At 35.8% G+C, this 19,346-nt stretch overlaps 3 protein-coding genes across 4 annotated transcripts; 1 reads left to right on the top strand and 2 right to left on the bottom strand.

Moving 5' to 3' along the window:
• Positions 1-2,500: 2,500 nt before the first annotated feature.
• On the bottom strand, positions 2,501-3,172 carry LOC122074224 (tetraspanin-2-like). Its single transcript, XM_042639073.1, has one exon. It carries the CDS (start codon positions 3,170-3,172, stop codon positions 2,501-2,503), a length of 672 nt encoding a protein of 223 aa, XP_042495007.1.
• A 3,561-nt stretch (positions 3,173-6,733) lies between these two features.
• Positions 6,734-13,186, top strand: LOC122074831. 2 transcript variants are annotated; one of them, XM_042639800.1, is made up of 4 exons: positions 6,734-6,816; positions 11,867-12,209; positions 12,309-12,886; positions 13,118-13,179. In XM_042639800.1, the coding sequence occupies exons 2-3, from the start codon at positions 11,877-11,879 to the stop codon at positions 12,870-12,872; spliced, it is 897 nt and encodes a 298-aa protein (XP_042495734.1). In that variant the 5' UTR covers positions 6,734-6,816; positions 11,867-11,876; the 3' UTR covers positions 12,873-12,886; positions 13,118-13,179. The 2 variants fall into 2 exon arrangements, with proteins under 2 accessions (XP_042495734.1, XP_042495733.1); XM_042639799.1 differs by lacking the exon at positions 6,734-6,816 and having other exon boundaries at positions 11,639-12,209; positions 13,118-13,186.
• A 3,162-nt stretch (positions 13,187-16,348) lies between these two features.
• On the bottom strand, positions 16,349-17,854 carry LOC122073143 (E3 ubiquitin-protein ligase RNF144A-like). The gene is made up of 2 exons (XM_042637676.1): positions 17,564-17,854; positions 16,349-17,485 (listed from the first exon to the last, which is right to left on the bottom strand). Exons 1-2 carry the CDS (start codon positions 17,606-17,608, stop codon positions 16,625-16,627), a joined length of 906 nt encoding a protein of 301 aa, XP_042493610.1. The 5' UTR covers positions 17,609-17,854; the 3' UTR covers positions 16,349-16,624.
• Between the last annotated feature and the right edge of the window lie 1,492 nt (positions 17,855-19,346).

Genomic DNA, 19,346 nt, shown 5'->3' with positions numbered 1-19,346 from the left:
TAGTATCCTTAGGGAATGTGTGACTTTTGTGTTTGTAGCTGATGGGGAGTGTGTGATTTAAATTCCCTTTGAGATTTCAAAGTCCTTTGAGGTCTATTATGCCTCTTATAGGGAGTATAATTTTCATTTTGTATTTCAATGAAATCATCTGTTACTTATATGATTTCCTTTTGCTTTAAAGACGCTTTTTGTTAAATATATTCCATGGAAACAGATAGAATCTTATTATAAGATGATTTTGATATGCATGCCATATATTATTATACCATTTACGCTTATGCTTTCAGGATTTTCTTTGTTTTTTTTTAATCTTTTCCTCATTAAAATGAAGGCACATCCACCCCCACAGTCTGCACATACACAGACAAAGGACCCTGAAACACCCCTAGGGTTCTACAAATAGATTTGAAGCCCACACTATTTGGTCTTCTGAAACATAAGGCCTGAAGTGGAAAATCCAATCACCAAATTGTGGGGCACTCTCAACAGAAGCCACATGTACAGTTCTATTTTTCATGTCAACTCAATAGCCCACTTTGAATTGCTTATATGCTTTGGAATCAATATATTTTGAATACTTTATTTTCTTCCTAGAAAACTTTAGAAAAGCTAAGGACCTCTATGTGGTATTTTTTAACCTAGAAAAGGCCTATAACATACTCCCTAGAGAGTTAATCCAGCATATCCCAAAGAAGAGATGAGTGTCGAGTGAGGGCAAGGTAGAGAATTCTCTATCATTATTGGGCTACACCAAGGGTCAGCTCTAAGCCCTTATTTGTTTACACTTGTCATGGATGAGTCGACCAAGAACATTCAATGTGAGATTCTATGGTATATGCTCTATGTTGACAATATTATTTTATTGGAATGAGACACAAATATGGGTCAACGATAAATTGGAGCAATGGAGATCTACCTTGCAAGCAAGAGGCATTAAAAAAGTAAAACAAAAAGGAGATATATGATGTGTAACTATAGGACTGTCGTACGCTCGCCTGATTATGATGTAAGGGGTGGAATCTTGGTCAGTTAAGAAACGACATGTAGATAAGCTATGTGTAGCAAAGAATAGTCATAGACCACTCACTATAGGCGAAGTTTCGAGGAAAGAATGTGGACTGCATAAAAGGATCTAAAAGAGCAAGGGGCAGGCCAAAAATGACCATAGGGGAGGTTGTGAAGAAAGATATGCTCAGACTAGGCCTTGTCTCAAGTATGGCCTCGAATAGAGCGGATTGGAGGGCAAGGATCCATATATAGGACCTCATCTAGTTGTGTTCTACGTTGTTACTTCTGTCTTTAGCTTCCTTTCATTTTTACCTTTTTCTATTTGTGATAAGGCTTTGTTGTTGTTGTTGTTGTTGTTGTTGTTGTTGTTGTATTTTCTTTATTAAACAAGGTTAGAGTTAGTATCTCATGTTCTACGTCGTTACTTCTGTCTTTAGTTTCCTTTCATTTGGCCCTTAATATAGATTTGTAGACCTAAAAGATATGGTTTTTGTTTATATATCCTTGTTTACTAATGAAATCTATGATAGGGTAGCCTTAGGATATACAGGTTCTATGACCTATGTGAGTAGTGCTCATTGTCACTGAGGTCTACAACTTTAGTTTTCCCTTAACAAAGTGTTTTTGGTGCTCAGTGGTCCATGTGATCCTTTTATGTGAAGAAAATATGTTTTGTTTGCTGATTTCTATGAATTTTCATGTGTACGGATTACAGAGACACTAGTATTTTTCCTTCCACAAAAAGGGGAAGAACCTCTTCCTTTTTTTTTTTTAATCTTTTTTATGTTATTTGGCTGAAACTGCAAATAGGGGGAGCAAAAGATGGTTCAAATTTGTGATCTGTGCCTCTATCTAATAAGCTGCCTTCTGGTTTTGTCTAGAGATGCTATTATTCATCTGTTTCTAAGAAAAAATTTTCTAGAACTGAATTTATTGGGTCCCTTAGATGGGGCCACTTACAGGAACCAAGGATTGAGGAATAAGATCCATCTGGCCGATTGTGGTCTTGATCGGTCTGGTTCAATGTGGATCTTGTTCATTTTCCGATTTCAATGCAAGAAATCAGATTGGTAGGATCAATAATTAGTCAACACTAAATTGGAAAATGAACCATGGGCATTAAGAGGAATCCAAGCACACCTCCTATTCAGTCAAAAAATATCAATCAAACAGGTGTACCTAGTGCACGAGACTCCCACATGTCCGAGGTCTAGGGGGAGAACTACGCAGCCTTACCCCAAGAATGTCTAGATGATGTTTCTACAATATCAAGAAAACCCAAAAACTCTGAAGATGAACAAATCTATTTGACTTGACTTTTGCATTTTGTTTCTGGCTTTCTGCTAATGTTTCATACCCCTAAAAGCCCCTTCTACAAAATTGACTACTCCATACATGTGAGTTGTGAGTGATGTTTTGGACATGAAGATCCCCTAACAAAGCAGATAACTGTATATTTGAGTAATCAAATCAAACTATATATCAGAAAGATCTAAGCTTGATCAGATGATGGAGCTACCCTGTTTGAACTTCGTTCTGTACCCTTACAGTACAAGAAGATCTGAGCAATGTAAAGTGATAGGAAAATCCCCAGAAAGATAGTAGATAGCATAGCTGCAGACTTCCCACTCAATCTGAAGTCACCCAGTACAGCATCCCTGCAAGATTGACACTCATAACATAGGATTGTCGAATTTGTGCTCCACAAATGGCAACTTGGATCATGGAAAGAACTGTTCTTGGAGGTAGATGATGATGAGTTGCAGGAAGATGGTTCTTCACAGCAAGCATTAAAAATTGGATTCAACATATTAGCAGAGACTTGATTCTGGCAAAACTCGGCTTTACGCAGGCAATCTTTCAGGTGAACCCAATTCCCTTGTCCAACCTTCCAGGAAGCTATAACAAAAATGGTGAAGACCAGAGTGAGTAGAAGCTTCATGAGGAAGTAGTTCAATAGAGCTTGATGGAAGCCCAATAAAGCTGCAAGCATTCCAATAGTTGAAACAAAGATGAAAGCAATTTCTAAGAGGGTTAGACACCAATACTTTAATGACCAGCAGGAGGAGGAAATGTTGAATAGAATTATAAACAGGATAAATGCAAGTAAGCCATCAACGATGGCTATGGAAGCAATTCCAGGGAACTTCTCTGCATCAGCCATTGTTAACTAATTGCAGCTCCAATATAATAATTACAGATTGGACACAAAAGAAAAGGCTCTTGGTGTGAAACTCTTAAAGAGAGAAGAAGAAGAAGAAGAAGTTGGATTTAAAGTAGGAACTAAAAATGAGCATTGAGGTGGAGAAAACAGTTTCTACTAAAGGAAATGTAGAGATTTTTCCGGTACATGGAAAGTAGGTGGTTAACTGTCATTCTCAACCTTTACCCGCACCTTAGGCCTTAGGGGGGTGGTGTTAGGCCTTAGGTTATTGAACTTGAACCAATGGTTTTCATTGTTTTCTAGAATTGAGGCACTTTTGCATATCTCCTCCATATATCTCTGAGGCCCAAAAAATACATTGTAGACACACTTAACATGGGTTATGCTATTCAATAGTCCATGATAATTGAGGTTGTTAATTTAGAACCCAAAACCCAAAACTGAAATCGAAACTGGCCTTCTAAAAATTGAATGGAAACAAATTGATTCGATTTTGGTTTCAAAATATAGAATCTTTTTTTAATTTGGAACTGTGATGGTTTCAAGGCGAAAAATCACAAAGATTTTTGTAGGAAACTTTTGAGTATTTGACTCTCTGATGAGCTTATAGTTAGAGAGGATTCAACTATATTTGATGTTGACAATGAAAAATCTCTTCTTGGCTTTACTTTGCTGGAATCTTGGGAGTAGTTTTTTTTCATCCTTGATGTGGTTTTGTTGGATTTGTCTATTGGTACGAAAAAGGCATCCATTTACAACATTGAAATTAAAGAAAGTTCAAGGATATGGTGTGATTAAACACTTGACAAGGATTTCATTCGTTGCATCTTTGAAAGCTTTCAATTAATAGAAGTTTGTATAGCCTTTTTAATTTAATTTAATTTTATCATTTTAATTACCGCTATAACCCATCTCCCTTCCCTAGTGACCGAATTTGATGAGCAATTCATCTCATTGCACACCAATAAAATCATTGAAATGTTGAACCGAGGAACTGAATAATAGCCTAATCAAAATTTGGATTCAATTATGGTTTGGAAAATAGGTTCTTATTCGGTTTTGATTCGATTTTGATTTCTACTTATTGTATCTTGAATAGGATCGAAAAACCAAAACGATATCGATCGACATCCTTAAATGCTAATACCAATAAACAATTGTTGACTCATTAATTTAGAATCAAATTAACATATAATTATGAGACTATCTGAATGACACCTCGATAGATGCATTTAGACCATGTAACTTTCTTTTAAAAATGTATTACCATTATGTCATAAAGCTGTCATTGTATCCAATGTATTTCAAATTTCACATGTGAAAGATGAGATATTTTTCTTTTGGGTAATGAAAAAGATGAGAGTTTAGCTTCATAAAAGAAATGTGTTATACTAAGAGAGGAAAAAAAATTACAAATTTATTTGAGGGGGCTAGTTATGGTGACCATACAGGTTTGATATGGCTAAAACTGATTTTGGCTGTAAATTGACCATCCTAGTAAAAGAGGAAAAACAATGTCACTGGTGAAAATTTAACCTTCCTTCAAACCCCAACACACCCCTCTCCCCACCACCCACAAAAAAAAAAAAAAAAAAAAACAATGGTATTGATATGAAAACCTAGTGCACCTTATTCAGAGTCAACCCTTTGTTCTTTTTAAGTCTGCATTTGTTTCACCATAAAATAGCTATGGGATTTGTTTAAAATAAATATAAAATGTATAGGCTATGTTTGTAATTATTACCTTATACGATCCAATACGATTGTATAAATTAATTTTTTTTTTTTACAATATTAAATAATGATATACATGTAATTTTTAATTTACATAATATAGCAAAGGATTTTGGCAAAGTAAAGTGAAATTTAATAACCAAATATGGAATGATTCAAAATTAATGATATAATCACATGGGATAATGATTACATACATTTCCTTTTAAGTATGAAAATTTCACTTACCTTTCCTTTAATTCCCCTTGCAACCAAACATAGTCATAAGGATTAGAAAAATGAAAAAAATGTTTCACTGAATTGCAAGACAACAACAAACACAGTCTTTATCTCAACAAAATGAGCACTGAAATGCAACACAAAAAGCTAAAAAACAATATCCATTTCAAAATTCAGGATATTATTTTAGCAAAACTAATGATTATATCTTGATAATTGGAACTATTGACTAAATTCTTTCTGTTGCCAGTCCTGCACAATAAAAATGTCAAATGGCAAAAAATATAAAATATATATTTTATAAATAATTATACTTCTCCATAACCAAACACAGCCTATAGGAAGGATAGAAAATCCATCCTTCACCAAGTCATGGCATTTCAGGCTCAACTGTAGAGTTAAAAGTCATTCCATCCCTGTATGGGTTTGGTGGCCCAACAGGGACATTTTGTTAATGCAAGTAACATATTAACTGATGACGACTAAAGGAGGAAAAAGATAGCATATTTTGAAATAAAAAATAGGTGGAATACCATCCCAAATTAAATATGGTCCCTGACAAAGTCAGCATATGCTCTCCACCTCAACCAGGGCAAAAAGCATTGGTTAAAAAAAAATAATAAATAAATTACAAAAAAAAATTCATCTGGTCTATCTACAGAAAATGGTTCAGACAAAACACTAAGGGGCGTTTGGTTCGAATTATCCATCGGACTAGATCCCAGGGAATCAGTTTCCCATTAAATTTAAACCGTTTGGTTCATTTTTGTGAAAAGCCTATTCGGAGTCGTGATGGCCAGTAGAATCAGGGATTTCAACTAAAATCCATGACTCATCCGGATTAACCTCAATAGGTTAATCCGGGATCGAGTCACGGTTTTTTGGGTTGGTATAAAAAACATGGATTCACATTGACACAAAATTTCGGTTTCCTGCGATTCTCACGGTGAAGCTCGATCGAGATTCTCCCTGAAATAGAGCGACGGAGATGAGAAACAGGTGAATCGTCCTCTTCCTCTTCTTCTTCCTCTTCTTCTTCTTCTTCTTCTTCTTCTTCTTCCTCTTCTTCTTCTTCTTCTTCTTCTTCTTCTTCTTCTTCTTCTTCCTCTGCTTCCTCTTCTTACTCATCTTCGTCTTCTTCAGCTCGAGGATTCTTCTTCCTCTTCCTCTTCATCTTCATCTTCGTCTTCGTCTTCTTCTTCTTCTTCTTCTTCTTCTTATTTTTCTTCTTTCTTCCTTCTCTTTTTCTTCTTCTTTTTTTGTGTTTAGGGTTTCTCACGTTTACCCTCTGTCCATGATAGATGCTCACATCTGAGAAAATTTCCTAAAACCAAGTTGATTGAAGGTGAGATTTCCCCTCTTCTTTGTATTCTTGGCCTACATTTGTGTTTTATTAAGATTATTGAAGTTCGGTTTCTATTTTTCATGTTGTAAACTTCATATCTAGGGTTTACCCTCTTTCCAAATCAGACGATCGACTCCAAGGTTTGAAGAACTAGAATCGAAGCTTGATTTAAGGTGAGATTTCCCCTCTTCTTTGTATTCTTGGCCTACATTTGTGTTTTATTAAAATTATTGAAGTTCGGTTTCTATTTTTCAGCTTGTAAACTTCATATCTAGGGTTTACCCTCTTTCCAAATCAGACGATCGACTCCAAGGTTTGAAGAACTAGAATCGAAGCTTGATTTAAGGTGAGATTTCGATTCTTATGTGATTTTTTCTTCTTCGTATGCGTGTTCTTAATATTATGGAAATTCGGTTTCCATTTTTTCAGATTTTCTTCTTCTTCTTCTTCTTCTTCTTCTTCTTTCTTTCTTTCTGTAAAGAAATTTCTGTTATTCTGTAACTTCATTTGGAATGTATGGAATTCTGACTAGGTTTTGATCTCTTTTTCTTCTCTGCTTCTCTGTAAAACTATAATGTTTGCTTTGGTAATCTCTGTAACTTTGCTTTGTAGTTGTCTCTGTTTTGATATGTGAGCTTGAGCGGGGTCATGTTTGTATTATGGAAGGAAAAAAAGGGTGGGTTTTCAATAGGAGCAGAGAATGTGTTGGTTTTCCTGTTCTGTTCCTAGGCATCTTATTGTTGTTTGTTTGAATTGCTTCTTGATCGGTCTGGGTTTTGGAACTTCGCTTAAAGGTGCTAGTTAAAACGCCATGGAACTCTTTATGTCCCTGTGAAAGCAAAACCTTACCTTTTTTTGTTCATTATGTAACATAGACGGTTTGGTTTATGATCATATTTTCCATTTTGCTAATGATTGAGAAGGTTTGGTTTATGCTCATATTTTCCATTTTGCTAATGATTGAGAAGCTTTGGTTTATGATCATATTTTCCTTTTTGCTAATGATTGAGAAGGTTTGGTTTATGATCATATTTTCCATTTTGCTAATGATTGAGAAGGTTTGGTTTATGATCATATTTTCCATTTTGCTAATGATTGAGAAGGAATCAGTTTTGGAACTTCGCTTAAAGGTGCTAGATTGGATTGAGGTATATCCAACTTTGATTTTTTTACTAGTTAGATTCTCTTACATTTGATTGCTTGTTTGATTGGATTAGATCAAGCTATGTCAAATTCTGCTTTTGTTAATGATAAGTTCCATTAACAACTCTTGGTTGCATCAAAAGCTAGGAATTTTTGAGCTTTTTTTGGGTGTTGAATTGTAAACTGTTCATGGGTATGGACAGTTCTGATATTGAATGTAGTTGGTCTCCTTGGGTCTGAAAGTGTTGAAATTGAATTTAAGTTGGTGGTATACAGGGTTTGATCTTCAATAGTAGTACAACAAAGTTTATCTGTTTTTGGATTGGTTCTAAGTAAATCTTCACGGGAATGAAATAGAAAAAATCCAATCTACTTCTCCTGAAATCTGCCAGAAACTTGCTATTGCTGCCAAGGTCAAATTGAGGCCAACTCTTGGGGAGATGATCACTCTATTTTTCCTTTTTTCCTTCTCTTCATGCTGTATTTATTATTTTATATTTGTTGGGTATATAACGAGTGTTGAAGGTTACTGATGATAGGAGTGTTCCTATTGTGAGTTGAGTTGATTTTTAGAGTTTAGGGTTATGGCTACGTTTCCATTATAGTTATGTACTTCATAGTGTAATTGTGTAATTGGGCATTTAGTCAATTATTTGAAAAAATAATGATTCATGTGTGCAAATCTCTATGCTGTTCTGAGAGTCATTTTCAGGGTATTTCGTTGTGGTGTGCAGCCATCATTGTATCTGGTTCTACTATAATGTCCTATATAGCGTCATTGTAGATTCAATATAAAACAAGGATGTTATGCAATGGGATATTGCCCCCCACTTTTTTTTTGGATAGTAGTTTTTTCCTTGGTGGAGATTACCAGAGTTAAATTAGGAGTTGTTTTCTGGTTTTTGGGTTTATTTAACTACATCGAATCCTTGCATAAATGTAATAGTTCCTAAATTGATTAAGAGTTTGAATGAACTTTTGGGCTTCTTGCATGTGGAATAGACTAGACAAAGTAGATCCTCCAAATATCCCTGTTCTTGTAGCTCAGTTTAAGATATTTAGCTATGACAAAGATAGATGGGTTTCCTGAGAAGAGGAAACTATTGTTCATGTTTACTCAATTTAGAACTCTAAAACAGTAGTTTAGATAAATTCCTAAACCTTTGATGAAAGTTCATTATCAGAATAATGTGATACTTTGATCCTGTCTAATTCAAGTGATGGCTATTCCTTGAATAGTTGAGCTATACCTACATGGATTCTAAACAGTTTTTTTTTCTAATGATTGTACATTTGCCATCTTCACAACTATTGGGAAATTGTGGAGGGCTTGATTTTGTTCAGAGTTTATTTGTTTGTTCTTGTCATATACATTTTGTAGCTATTTTATAATCTTATGGCTTTGTTGAATTTATATCCTTCATAATTCAACATTGCCAATTGGTTTTCTTTGTAGGGAGGGAAAATTGGTATGAGAGGGGTTTGAAACTACAAATCAGAGAGACCAACCATTAGTTTTCTATTTTTGTTTCCATCATTGGATTGATCTTTCAGTTGACTCATTCAGACTTGTGATTTCATAGACATATGTAACTGATTAGAATGTAATATCACGAGTTGGAATGAACCAAGGATTGAGTTGAGATCTTGTAGAGATAGGTAATTGATTGGAACATTGGATATAGGTAATGATATGAAGATCTAAACAGTTTCGACCATGGTCACAATTGCATTGACTATTTAGCTTTTAGTTCTGTGCTTGTTAACTTGTCATTTCTGTTAATGTCTTGTAAGGTTGTGGGTTGTGGATTGTGGATTTTTTTTGGACGAATAAAAGAATTCATTGCTGGAAAACAAAAATGAATACAAAGGAGGGAGGACCCGAAAAGGGGCAAACCTCCATGGGGGAGGGAGACAAAACAGGGAGAAGCCCTATTAGTGGATATGTATATATAAATATGACAGATTCATTGCTTCGAGTTACGCTCTCTTCTTTTACTTCTTCGGTTCTTTTAGTTTTAGATTCAAATCTTGCAGATATATACTGGGTTCCTTCTTCAACAATTTAAAAAGTCAAATTATTACAAAATTGATCTTTCTGGGTGTGGCATGCATGTGTTCTCTGGATTTGACTCAAACTCCTGAAGCTTCAATGAAATGATTCTTTGTTCTCTATTGATATTTTGATTATGTGCCAATAGTACCATGTACTACACTATGTAGAATTGGTGCTTACAACTTAAGTCTTGTAATGCACCGATTTGTAACTGAATCTTCTATATAGCACCAATTTATTATTTCTTTAATTTGAATGTAGATTTACTTTTACAATGGAGTTTGATGACGGCTACAAGAGGCGAAGGAAAATCATAATCTTTGCGGCGACTGCTGTTGTTATAGCAGTAGACCAGTATATAAAAAAATATCTGAAGAAAGAGCCATACCGTTGTGAACCCCTACGCGGTATTATTGAAACAGAGAGAATTATCGGTCACACTGATAAAACCTGTCGAGAACAAATAAGGTTAAGCAAGAGGGATTTTTTCAGTTTAAGTCATTTGATTAGGGAGAAGGGTCTATTGAGGGATAGCAGATCTATGCAAGTGAATGAACAACTAGTTATGTTTCTATAGACATTAGGACACAATGTTAAAAACCGCGTCATTGCACACAAGTTTGGACATTCTGGTGAGACTGTAAGTAGGTACTTTAACCTTGTATTGGGAGCAATCATTAAATTGTACCCAATACTATTGAAACCTCCAAGTGTCGCAGTGCATCATCGAATAACAAGTAATGAAGGAAGATTTTACCCTTATTTCAAGGACTGCATCAGAGCCATAGATGGGTCCCATATCCCTGCGTGGGTGCATCTAAGCGACCATCCGAGGTTCCGTGATAGGAAGGGTGATATTTCCCAAAATATTCTTGCTGCCTGTGACTTTGACATGAAATATACTTACATTCTTTCTGGTTGGGAAGGATCAGCATCAGATGCTCGAATCTTAGACAATGCATTGCACAGAGACGGTGACGGAAAATTGGTGCTGCCACGAGGTAAATATTATCTCGTTGATGCTGGGTATGCTAACCAAGCGGGGTTCTTACGGCCATATCGAAACGTTCGATACCATCTGAAAGAGTGGAGAAATATTGATCAGTCACCAAGTGATAAAAAGGAATTGTTTAACCTGAGACATTCACAATTAAGAAATGTGATTGAACGTTCATTTGGCCTCCTGAAGTCAAGATTCAAGATCCTGAAAAACCAACCAGAATATCCTTTCAAAACACAAGCAAGAATTGTGTTGGCATGTGTGCTGTTGCACAACCACATTCTTACACAGAATAATGTTGAAGAAGAAGAACGATGGCTTGATGAAGAGGATGAAGAGGTTGAAGAAGCTAGTACTAGTACCCAATCCACCCCTCACCAAGTAAATGATGATGTTGAAGATGATACTTCTGATGGCGAGGATCATGTGCTGGAGAATGGTGATTGGGATCTATTTCGAGAACAAATTGCTAACCAGATGTGGGCTGATTGGGTTACAGCCGATTTGTCCAACTTAGATTGAGTATTGAAGAACTAGAATATTTGTTATTGATTAACTTCTATTTGGAATGTAATTTTGATGTGGACAAACTTAATTTTTTTTTTTTGCATGGTTTGGGATGACTGTATAACATAAACATACTTGGAAGCAAATTTTTGTGTTGTGGGATGCATGTATGTGGACTATTATCTAAATTGCAATATTAGGTTTATGGATTTACCAATTAGTAATTGTTATTATTGCTTGGTTTAAATTTTTGTGTTGTGGGATGCATGTATGTGGACTATTATCTAAATTACAATATTAGGTTTATGGATTTCCCAATTAGTAATTGTTATTATTACTTGGTTTAAATTTTTGTGTTGTGGGATGCATGTATGTGGACTATTAACTGAATTGCAATGCTAGATTTATGGATTTCTCAATTAGTAATTGTTATTATTGCTTGGTTTAAATTTTTGTGTTGTGGGATGCATGTATGTGGACTATTAACTGAATTGCAATGCTAGGTTTATGGATTTCTCAATTAGTAATTGGGCTTCTTGCTTGGTTTAAATTTTTGTGTTGTGGGATGCATGTATGTGGACTATTATCTAAATTGCAATATTAGGTTTATGAATTTCCCAATTAGTAAGTGTTATTGATTACTTGGTATTAATGAAATATACTCACATTGTATATGGTGTATTTTGTTAGTTTTGATGTGATGGAACCAACAGGAGATTCTAATAGTAGGTCACGGGACATTGCTTCATGGCCTAGTGCCGTTTCTCATTACATGTTGGAGTGTATATTGAAGCAGTACAAGAGTGGTAAGAGTGGAAATAATGGACTAAAAAATGAGCAGTTCATTGAAATTGCCAACCAACTGAAAGAGAAATTATTTACTAGTTACGACTGTGAACAAGTGAGAAACCACTTCCGGATTTGGAAGCAAAGGCTTAGAGCATTGAGTGACCTACAGAAGCAAAGTGGATTGGGTTGGAATGCATCTGATATGAGATTTGATGCTCCTCAACACTTCTGGAATGATTATAGGGTATAATGGGATTCTTTAAATTATTCTTTCTATATAATTGTGTTTTTTTTTTGCTTACTTACAACATAAGCACATTGACATTGTCCTTTATATTGCTAGAAAAAAGAACAAAAGTATTGGAAGGAACATAGTGTGCTCCCAATTCACCTTGAAGTTGGAGCTTTGCTAAGGAAAGAGATGGCAACTAGGAATGATTCAACAGTCCCCTCTGAAGCTGCCACTGAAGTTATGATGGACGTGACAGGTACTCAGGTTGAGGGAATAGGGAACAATGATGGTGTTGACTATGAACCTATTGAAGAAGAAGAAAGTGTTCCTTCCACTCCCATTGGTAGTACCAGCCGTTCTCGAGGAAGACCTCGTGGGTCCGTCAATAGTGGTAGAGAAAAGAGGAAGAAGGGTGCAGCTGAAAAGGTGGTAAATCCATTGAAATCGATTGCTAACTCAATCGAGAAGATGGTAATGAGTGAATCTCAGTCTGAATTTGGGAGAACAATTATAGATGCTGTTGATGCCATTCCAGACCTCAATTTTCAACAAAAGTTTAAGGCCAAGGAATATTTCATGGCCAAGAGGAATTCTGCCATTATTTTCTTGGAAACAAGAGTAGAAGATAGGCGAAATCTGCTTGAGATGTACTTGCCAGAGATTGAGAAGAATTGAGGTGATAAAAGGAAGTGTTTGGACATTCTACGACAATGGTTTTATTGAATAGAAAATGCATCTATTTGGTTGATGTAACTTTTGGTTTATGTTAAGTCTGTGACAATGGTGGCAAGTCTTAAGAAATATTAAGACAATGGTTCTTTCTATGTTCCTCTCTGAATGATTTCAAGGTTTAAATATGGACAACATCATTCTTATTTGTCACAATATTTTGGGTTCTTTGGTATGGTATAAATAGGAAGCGCATAGGTGACCCAGATTACTCCATTGAGAAAATTGGTGAGAGAGAGCAGAAATGGCATGTATTTAACACTCTTTGTCCTTATATCCTTCTTCATGATAAGTGATGGAGACAGGTGTATGCAACAATTGAAGAACACAGATGAGGTGAATCTTGATCACATTTTTTTTCTTTTATTTATTTCCTTTCCCACCATTGTATATCAGTTTCAATTCCTGTTTAAGAGGTATAAAATTTGTGCCATTGAAGTCTCCTATTTTTTGTCCATCACACTCAGATAGGGGGCGTACTTAATAGTATTTTCTATGCATATTTCCTCTCTTGAAAATGTTTGTGTTAACTTACAGATGACATCGAATATGTCCGCTTGTGCTATTGCAAAGTGTGATTACTGTGGAAAAGGTTGCTCGGTTTTCACTTCTAAGTCAGGGTCACATGTTGGAAGGAAATTTTTTAAATGTTCAATGAATTGCCCCTTCTTCATGTGGGTTGATCATCTTAAGATGTGTGAGTGTGGGAACGGTCAGTGTAAGGTCAGAACTGTGAAAACAAGTGCAAATTATGGTCGATATTTTTGGTGCTGTCCACAATCAACTACGGTATGAATTTCTTAAATTTTTTGTTTAATTTAATTTTATTTTTTTTCAAATGTTTAAGATTTGAATGTTTATTTCCTTGTATTCTTATAAGATGATTATATTTGCTTTATAGGTTGAAAACAAAGATTGTGGAATGTTCAAATGGATATCAAGTTCAAGCCCAAGTTGTGATACTTACCAGACTCCACCTAGGTCCCTATGCTCAGAAACATCAACTTTATCATCTCCTTCCCCTTCATCAGACTATATCAAAAGATACTTGAACGGTACAATAAAAGAATCTGAGGGTCATATGAGGATGTTGAGAGATGTTCTTGACGTAGTCAAGAAGCTTGATTTAAACAAAAATGTAGGATGAACCTTTTTGGAATTTTTTGGAAAGAAAAGTCCGAAGCCATTGTAATGATATTGAGTTCATTATACATTTTTTTTTTTGTTTGATAGAAAGACTTAATTAGCATTTACTAGTACCTGGATGAACTCAGTACTATATTATACATTTACATACTTCTTCTCTCATTTGGTCCTAAGGACCTATATTACTTGTATAAGTCATTGGAGACTATTGTTTCTACCCACTTTGAAGCATATCTATCTCCATAAACCAAATCATGCGCTGGTTTGGGCAATTTTCAGATCTGAAGTATATGATACACGATACCTATTTCGATTACATGAACTACAATACAATCATGCCTTGTAATGTTCTTCTTTTTGTCCTCTTCAATTTACAAAAAAAAATAAAAAATAAAAAATAAAAATAAATAAATTACTGCACTACACTATTAGACTTAATAGTTCACGAGTTCCACTCTTTTCTTTTCTTTTTTTTCACATATTACCATAAAAAAGAAAAGGAAAAAAATTAAAAATAAAGTACATGTGTGGAACAAATTTTAGTTTTTGGTTTTGTTTTTGGGATTTTTTTTTCCCAACAAAATATGGGTTCAAAGACTCAAAGGTAACCAAACAGTTTTACACTCAGAATCAATGGCCAGAATCAGGGTAACCAAACAGTTTTCACTCAGAATCAAGTGACAGAATCAAGGTAACCAAACAGTTTTCCACTTAGAATCAAGGTAACCAAACAGTTTTTTTACCGAGTTGAAATTATTCCAAAGAAACTCATTCATATGAGTTAGATCCAGAATCCAGAATCCCTGGAATCTGGTCCGATGGATAATTCGAACCAAACGCCCCCTACGATCACCGATGAATGCAATTTCTACTTTCCTTGCAAAATCAAACACCTGTTTCCATTAAAACTTAGTAGTTTGCCTAGCTTCTCCACAATCCAGAACATAAAACTAAGGGGTGTTACCTGTTAACATGCATTAACTCAAGTTCAACATATTGTGCCATACATTTGGGGAAAGATCAACAAAACAGAACTATACTCAATGGTGGAAAAGTCATTCTTCAACACCTCAATGAGACCAACCTAGCACTCTGAACCCAAGGTTTACTGTAGTTTATAAAGAAAAGCCTCCTTCGAATCAGAATCGTCTGTAATCCTTTAAACTCCCCTCCTCACTGATCCACAGCCCTCACGAAATGGACTCATAGTCCATGACTCAAATGTGTCTAGATGAGGGCCTCTGCATCATGAAAATGGGGGAGGCCGGGCATAGCATAGAATAGGTGTAGACCAGTTGGAACCCTCTCTCTCTCTCTCTCTCTCTCTCTCTCTCTCTCTAGAGCAATAGTGAGGGTCTACAACTATTGATCAGCCCATGGAAGCCACTGATGTCCTAGTCCAAGGGGTAATCCAAGTGATACCAAGCTTACCAGCTCCACAGCAAACACTGGGTTATCATAAGCTATAAACAAATCAAACAAACTAAACCAACCACAAGACTTCAAGATCATTAGTTTCAGAAATGCATTTGTCAAACTTAAGTACACCCAATTGCCAAGTCTCCCTTCAAAAAAGAACAAAATCTTGAGAGAGACATCCAATGCTCAACTGCTCTTAACCATGAAGATCTGTCAAGTTTCAAGTACACAATATCCGGCTTTGCAGGAGCTTGTCCAACTCCTACTGTATCGGGCTGTCCCAATACTTGGTCAACCACATCTGTTCTTGGCTTGATAATATTCATTATCTTAAAGCATTATTGAATTAACAGGTAAGCACTTAATTGAATTCAATTCAAATCCCACACCCCCAAATTCCTATTGAAAGAAGAATCAAAGTGATAAAGAATAAGAAAAAAAATGCCACTGTCAGTTCTGAAAGGAATTCTTTTCATAAGTAATTCTTCCATATCTCATGTTCATGCAAGAAACAAATAAGGAGCAACTTAAAAGTCCTATTCTGCAAAGAAATCAGCATCACATTATAAACACAAAATAAACATTCTAAGTGCTTCCTGAGTTTTTTCTTCCATGCTTCAAAAGTTCTATATTTGTTCCATGAATAAAATCTTGCCTGACAAAGTAGTTTTATTCTTATCTCCCTCAACAAGATGGGAAAGCAATTCGAATCATCCCAAGACATGTATGAGAAGCCAACTCCCAAACACTGTTTTAGTTTACTTTTAACTGTTCATAGTGGATATTAACAGCATCCCATCCATGAAATTTGGTTGGAAAGAGAATACAATTCTCTCATAAATAAAGACGCAAAGGAATAATGCTAAAAAAACAAGCACAAACTCAACTGATCTGATCTAAGCATTCAGCAGTTTAGGCAAACTTCCAGGCCATAAACAATCAAATTCTACCATCCAAATTCCAAAAAGGAATGAATATTAAGAAGTAAGAATAGCTGAGAATTCTGGCTACCATCAAAGACTTCCCCCTTCCTAATAATAATTTTCATATCTAAATTTCTATAAAACTCTTTCTATCTACTTTGAACATTAAAGTACAGATGGGCTTTCACCAATCCACACATGAAAAAGTAACTAGTGTTTGCACTTCTGACAATAGTGATCTTTCATTGGAGACCCACAATTGTAGCAAAAACGAAACCCACACCTGCAGCTGATCAGCAAGCAACCCTGGGACTTCTCCACATAAAAGCGACATTTAGGACACCTCTGCCATTTCCTCTGCTTAGCAAGCTCCATTACCATCAAGTCTTCCCTCCCTCTCTCATACTGTTTCAAATTCTGAAACGCTCTACACTCAATCCCAGAATGCCATGGAACCTTACACTGTGCACAGAACAGTCTCCTGCAAATGGGGCACTCTGATTCCCTAATTACCCCCAACCCATCATTCAACAACAGGGCAGAACAATCTCTGAAAGGGCAGTAAAATTTCTGGGTCTCACCAATTAAAGACTCACAGAGAGCAACATCCCACCTATCAATCACCTCGGGTGCAAGGATTAAACGACAGGATTCAAAGTCTAACAATTCTTCACAACTCAATTCTGGGCATTTTATACTCGTCACCTTTTCTTCTAACTTGGATATCACATAACTGCTAATGCACTCACAACAGAAGACATGGTCGCAGCCAATTATGGAAAATGACTGCAAACCCCACCTGGGTTCAAAGCAGATTTTGCATCGGAAAGTCGTTGCAGGAGGGCTATCAAGTGGGTCTTGCTTCTTATGCCTGCTCTTCAAGTAGGCAGCCACACATGCAGCAACTAAGAGAAGCCCACCAGAAACGGTGGATACCAGACGCATAATCTCTTGGTTCTCTTCGAGATGGTGCCGAGCACAATCAAGGAGTTTGGAAGAGTAGAGTTTGAGTGAATCGTAGAAAACCCATTCATGGGGGAAACCAAAGAGAACTGATAGCATCTCCTTGACCTGGCAAAGCATCGACACAGGAGGGAAGATAGAGAAGCTTAAGAGGCAAACATGGAATGATATAAAGAAGAATCGTACCTTGGATGCCATTGAAGAGAACGCTCGGAGATGAGGAAGATTCATTAGAAATGGAAATTCTGGAATTTAACAGTGATTTTTTCCATTATATCTTAACAAAGAGGAAAGTAGGTGTGACGTGTCGGAGAGAAGCACGAGGAGGAGGATATATCCAGTTGATCTGGTAAATGTAAATTGATAGACTGAAAAGATTATTAAATAACTTCTAAAATAGCTAGAAATTGAAGTTGCCTGCTAGGTTAGCAGGTAAAGAACCGGCGTAGTGTAATGGATTCCCCTATCCTTCTACCATTTCCTTCTCCCCCACATTTGCACTAATGCTCCTTTATATCCAGAAAAAAATGAAAAAAAAAAAAATGCGCCTTTCTTTGTCATTCCTACCCTCACTAACTAGAAAATCAATTACCAAAAAGAAAAAAACTAATTAAATTATGGGAAAATGACAAAGAAAGGCGTGTAAACATCTTGGGAAAAAGTCTGTTAGGCTGCTAGAGGGATGTGCAGTTTCTCTCACATGTACATTTTTACTGGAGAATAAAAAAATCTTGTTTGTCATACTTTTTATTGTTGCAGGATTCCTTCTCTTGTCTATTTGAAAATCATAATCAAGGGGATTTCTCCTCACCGTCGCGTAAGGAAAACTTGAGGGTCATTATTTTATCTCATTTGTTTTGAAAATATGAGCTCCACGTGGATGAAATTATACTAATGAGATACTAATATGAACTTCTATCATGGGATTAACCAATGTAATACTATATGGTAAAAAGTTATATTTCAACAAGAATAGTGATAGGAAAGATTTTTTTTTTTTTCCCTACTTTAGTGTGTATCTCATGAATGTATTGTTCTTGCATGTCCATTTCCATAGAAAGACTACATGTGGTGGAGAGTCTGGAGACAGCTCTCATGTCTGATATAAAAGAATGGATATTTAAGGGATGATGGATTGGATTAAATGTTACTGTGTTTGATAGTGATTTCAATCAAAGTAGCTTTATTTGATTTGAGTTTTAGACAATTTCATCATCTTTTTGAGTTCTTAAATGAATGTGTCGGGGTGGGGTAAGGGATCCGTGTGGATTGTGGAGTGAGCGGACAAAAACACAATATGATGAAACCAACCACAAAGCTTCGGATTTGGCCCTCATCTACGGCTCTATTATGGGGTTTGTCACAAAAAGTTGTTTCACTTTTTGAATTCGCATATGAGCCTGGTTCATTAAATGTTAAAGGATTTAAGTTCCCCACGCCGCCAGCTAAAAACCTAAACTGCATGTTAACGTTAAAAAAAAATTGGGTGTAAGATTTCTTACATTCTATTATGTTTCTTTTTAACACGAATATTGTCATACCAAATGGGAAAAAACAAAATGAACGAATTCAAATGGATTGTTAAAATCTAAATTCAATTCGAATTTGTTTAGAGGTATCTAAGGATTTAGGGGATGATATCGGTATTGGTATCAGTAGTGGTATTGGTGTCGACATCAGCAGGTATCGGTATCTATCAATATCGATTTGATATCGATCCAGATCAGATCAGATCAATGGGTATCCAGATTATATCAGATCGGTGGGTATCGGTCTATTTTACCCTTGCTTTTTCTAAAAAGTACTATTTTACCCTAAAACGATATGGAATCGATCAGGGATCAGGGACCAGTCTCTGCCGATACCGATCCAATATGGCAGATACTTGAAACCGTGGAGGTATCTGTCTCCTTTTAGAGGATTTTTGGATTTCATTAAACGATTTTGGTAAACAATTTTGATTTTAAAC

Source organism: Macadamia integrifolia, chromosome 3, assembly GCF_013358625.1.
Source record: "Macadamia integrifolia cultivar HAES 741 chromosome 3, SCU_Mint_v3, whole genome shotgun sequence".
NCBI lineage: Eukaryota > Viridiplantae > Streptophyta > Magnoliopsida > Proteales > Proteaceae > Macadamia > Macadamia integrifolia.
This window is presented reverse-complemented; position numbering and strand designations above follow the sequence as displayed.

What these genes read in the sequence shown, in the direction of transcription:
- LOC122074224 (XM_042639073.1), bottom strand. Translation starts at nt 3,172, where the DNA reads ATGGCTGATGCAGAGAAGTTCCCTGGAATTGCTTCCATAGCCATCGTT.
- LOC122074831 (XM_042639799.1), top strand. Translation starts at nt 11,850, where the DNA reads ATGGTGTATTTTGTTAGTTTTGATGTGATGGAACCAACAGGAGATTCT. An exon ending in ACTTCTGGAATGATTATAGG is followed by an intron (nt 12,210 to 12,308) that starts GTATAATGGGAT and finishes TTATATTGCTAG; the next exon opens with AAAAAAGAACAAAAGTATTG.
- LOC122073143 (XM_042637676.1), bottom strand. Translation starts at nt 17,608, where the DNA reads ATGAATCTTCCTCATCTCCGAGCGTTCTCTTCAATGGCATCCAAG. An exon ending in TCTCTTCAATGGCATCCAAG is followed by an intron (nt 17,486 to 17,563) that starts GTACGATTCTTC and finishes ATGCTTTGCCAG; the next exon opens with GTCAAGGAGATGCTATCAGT.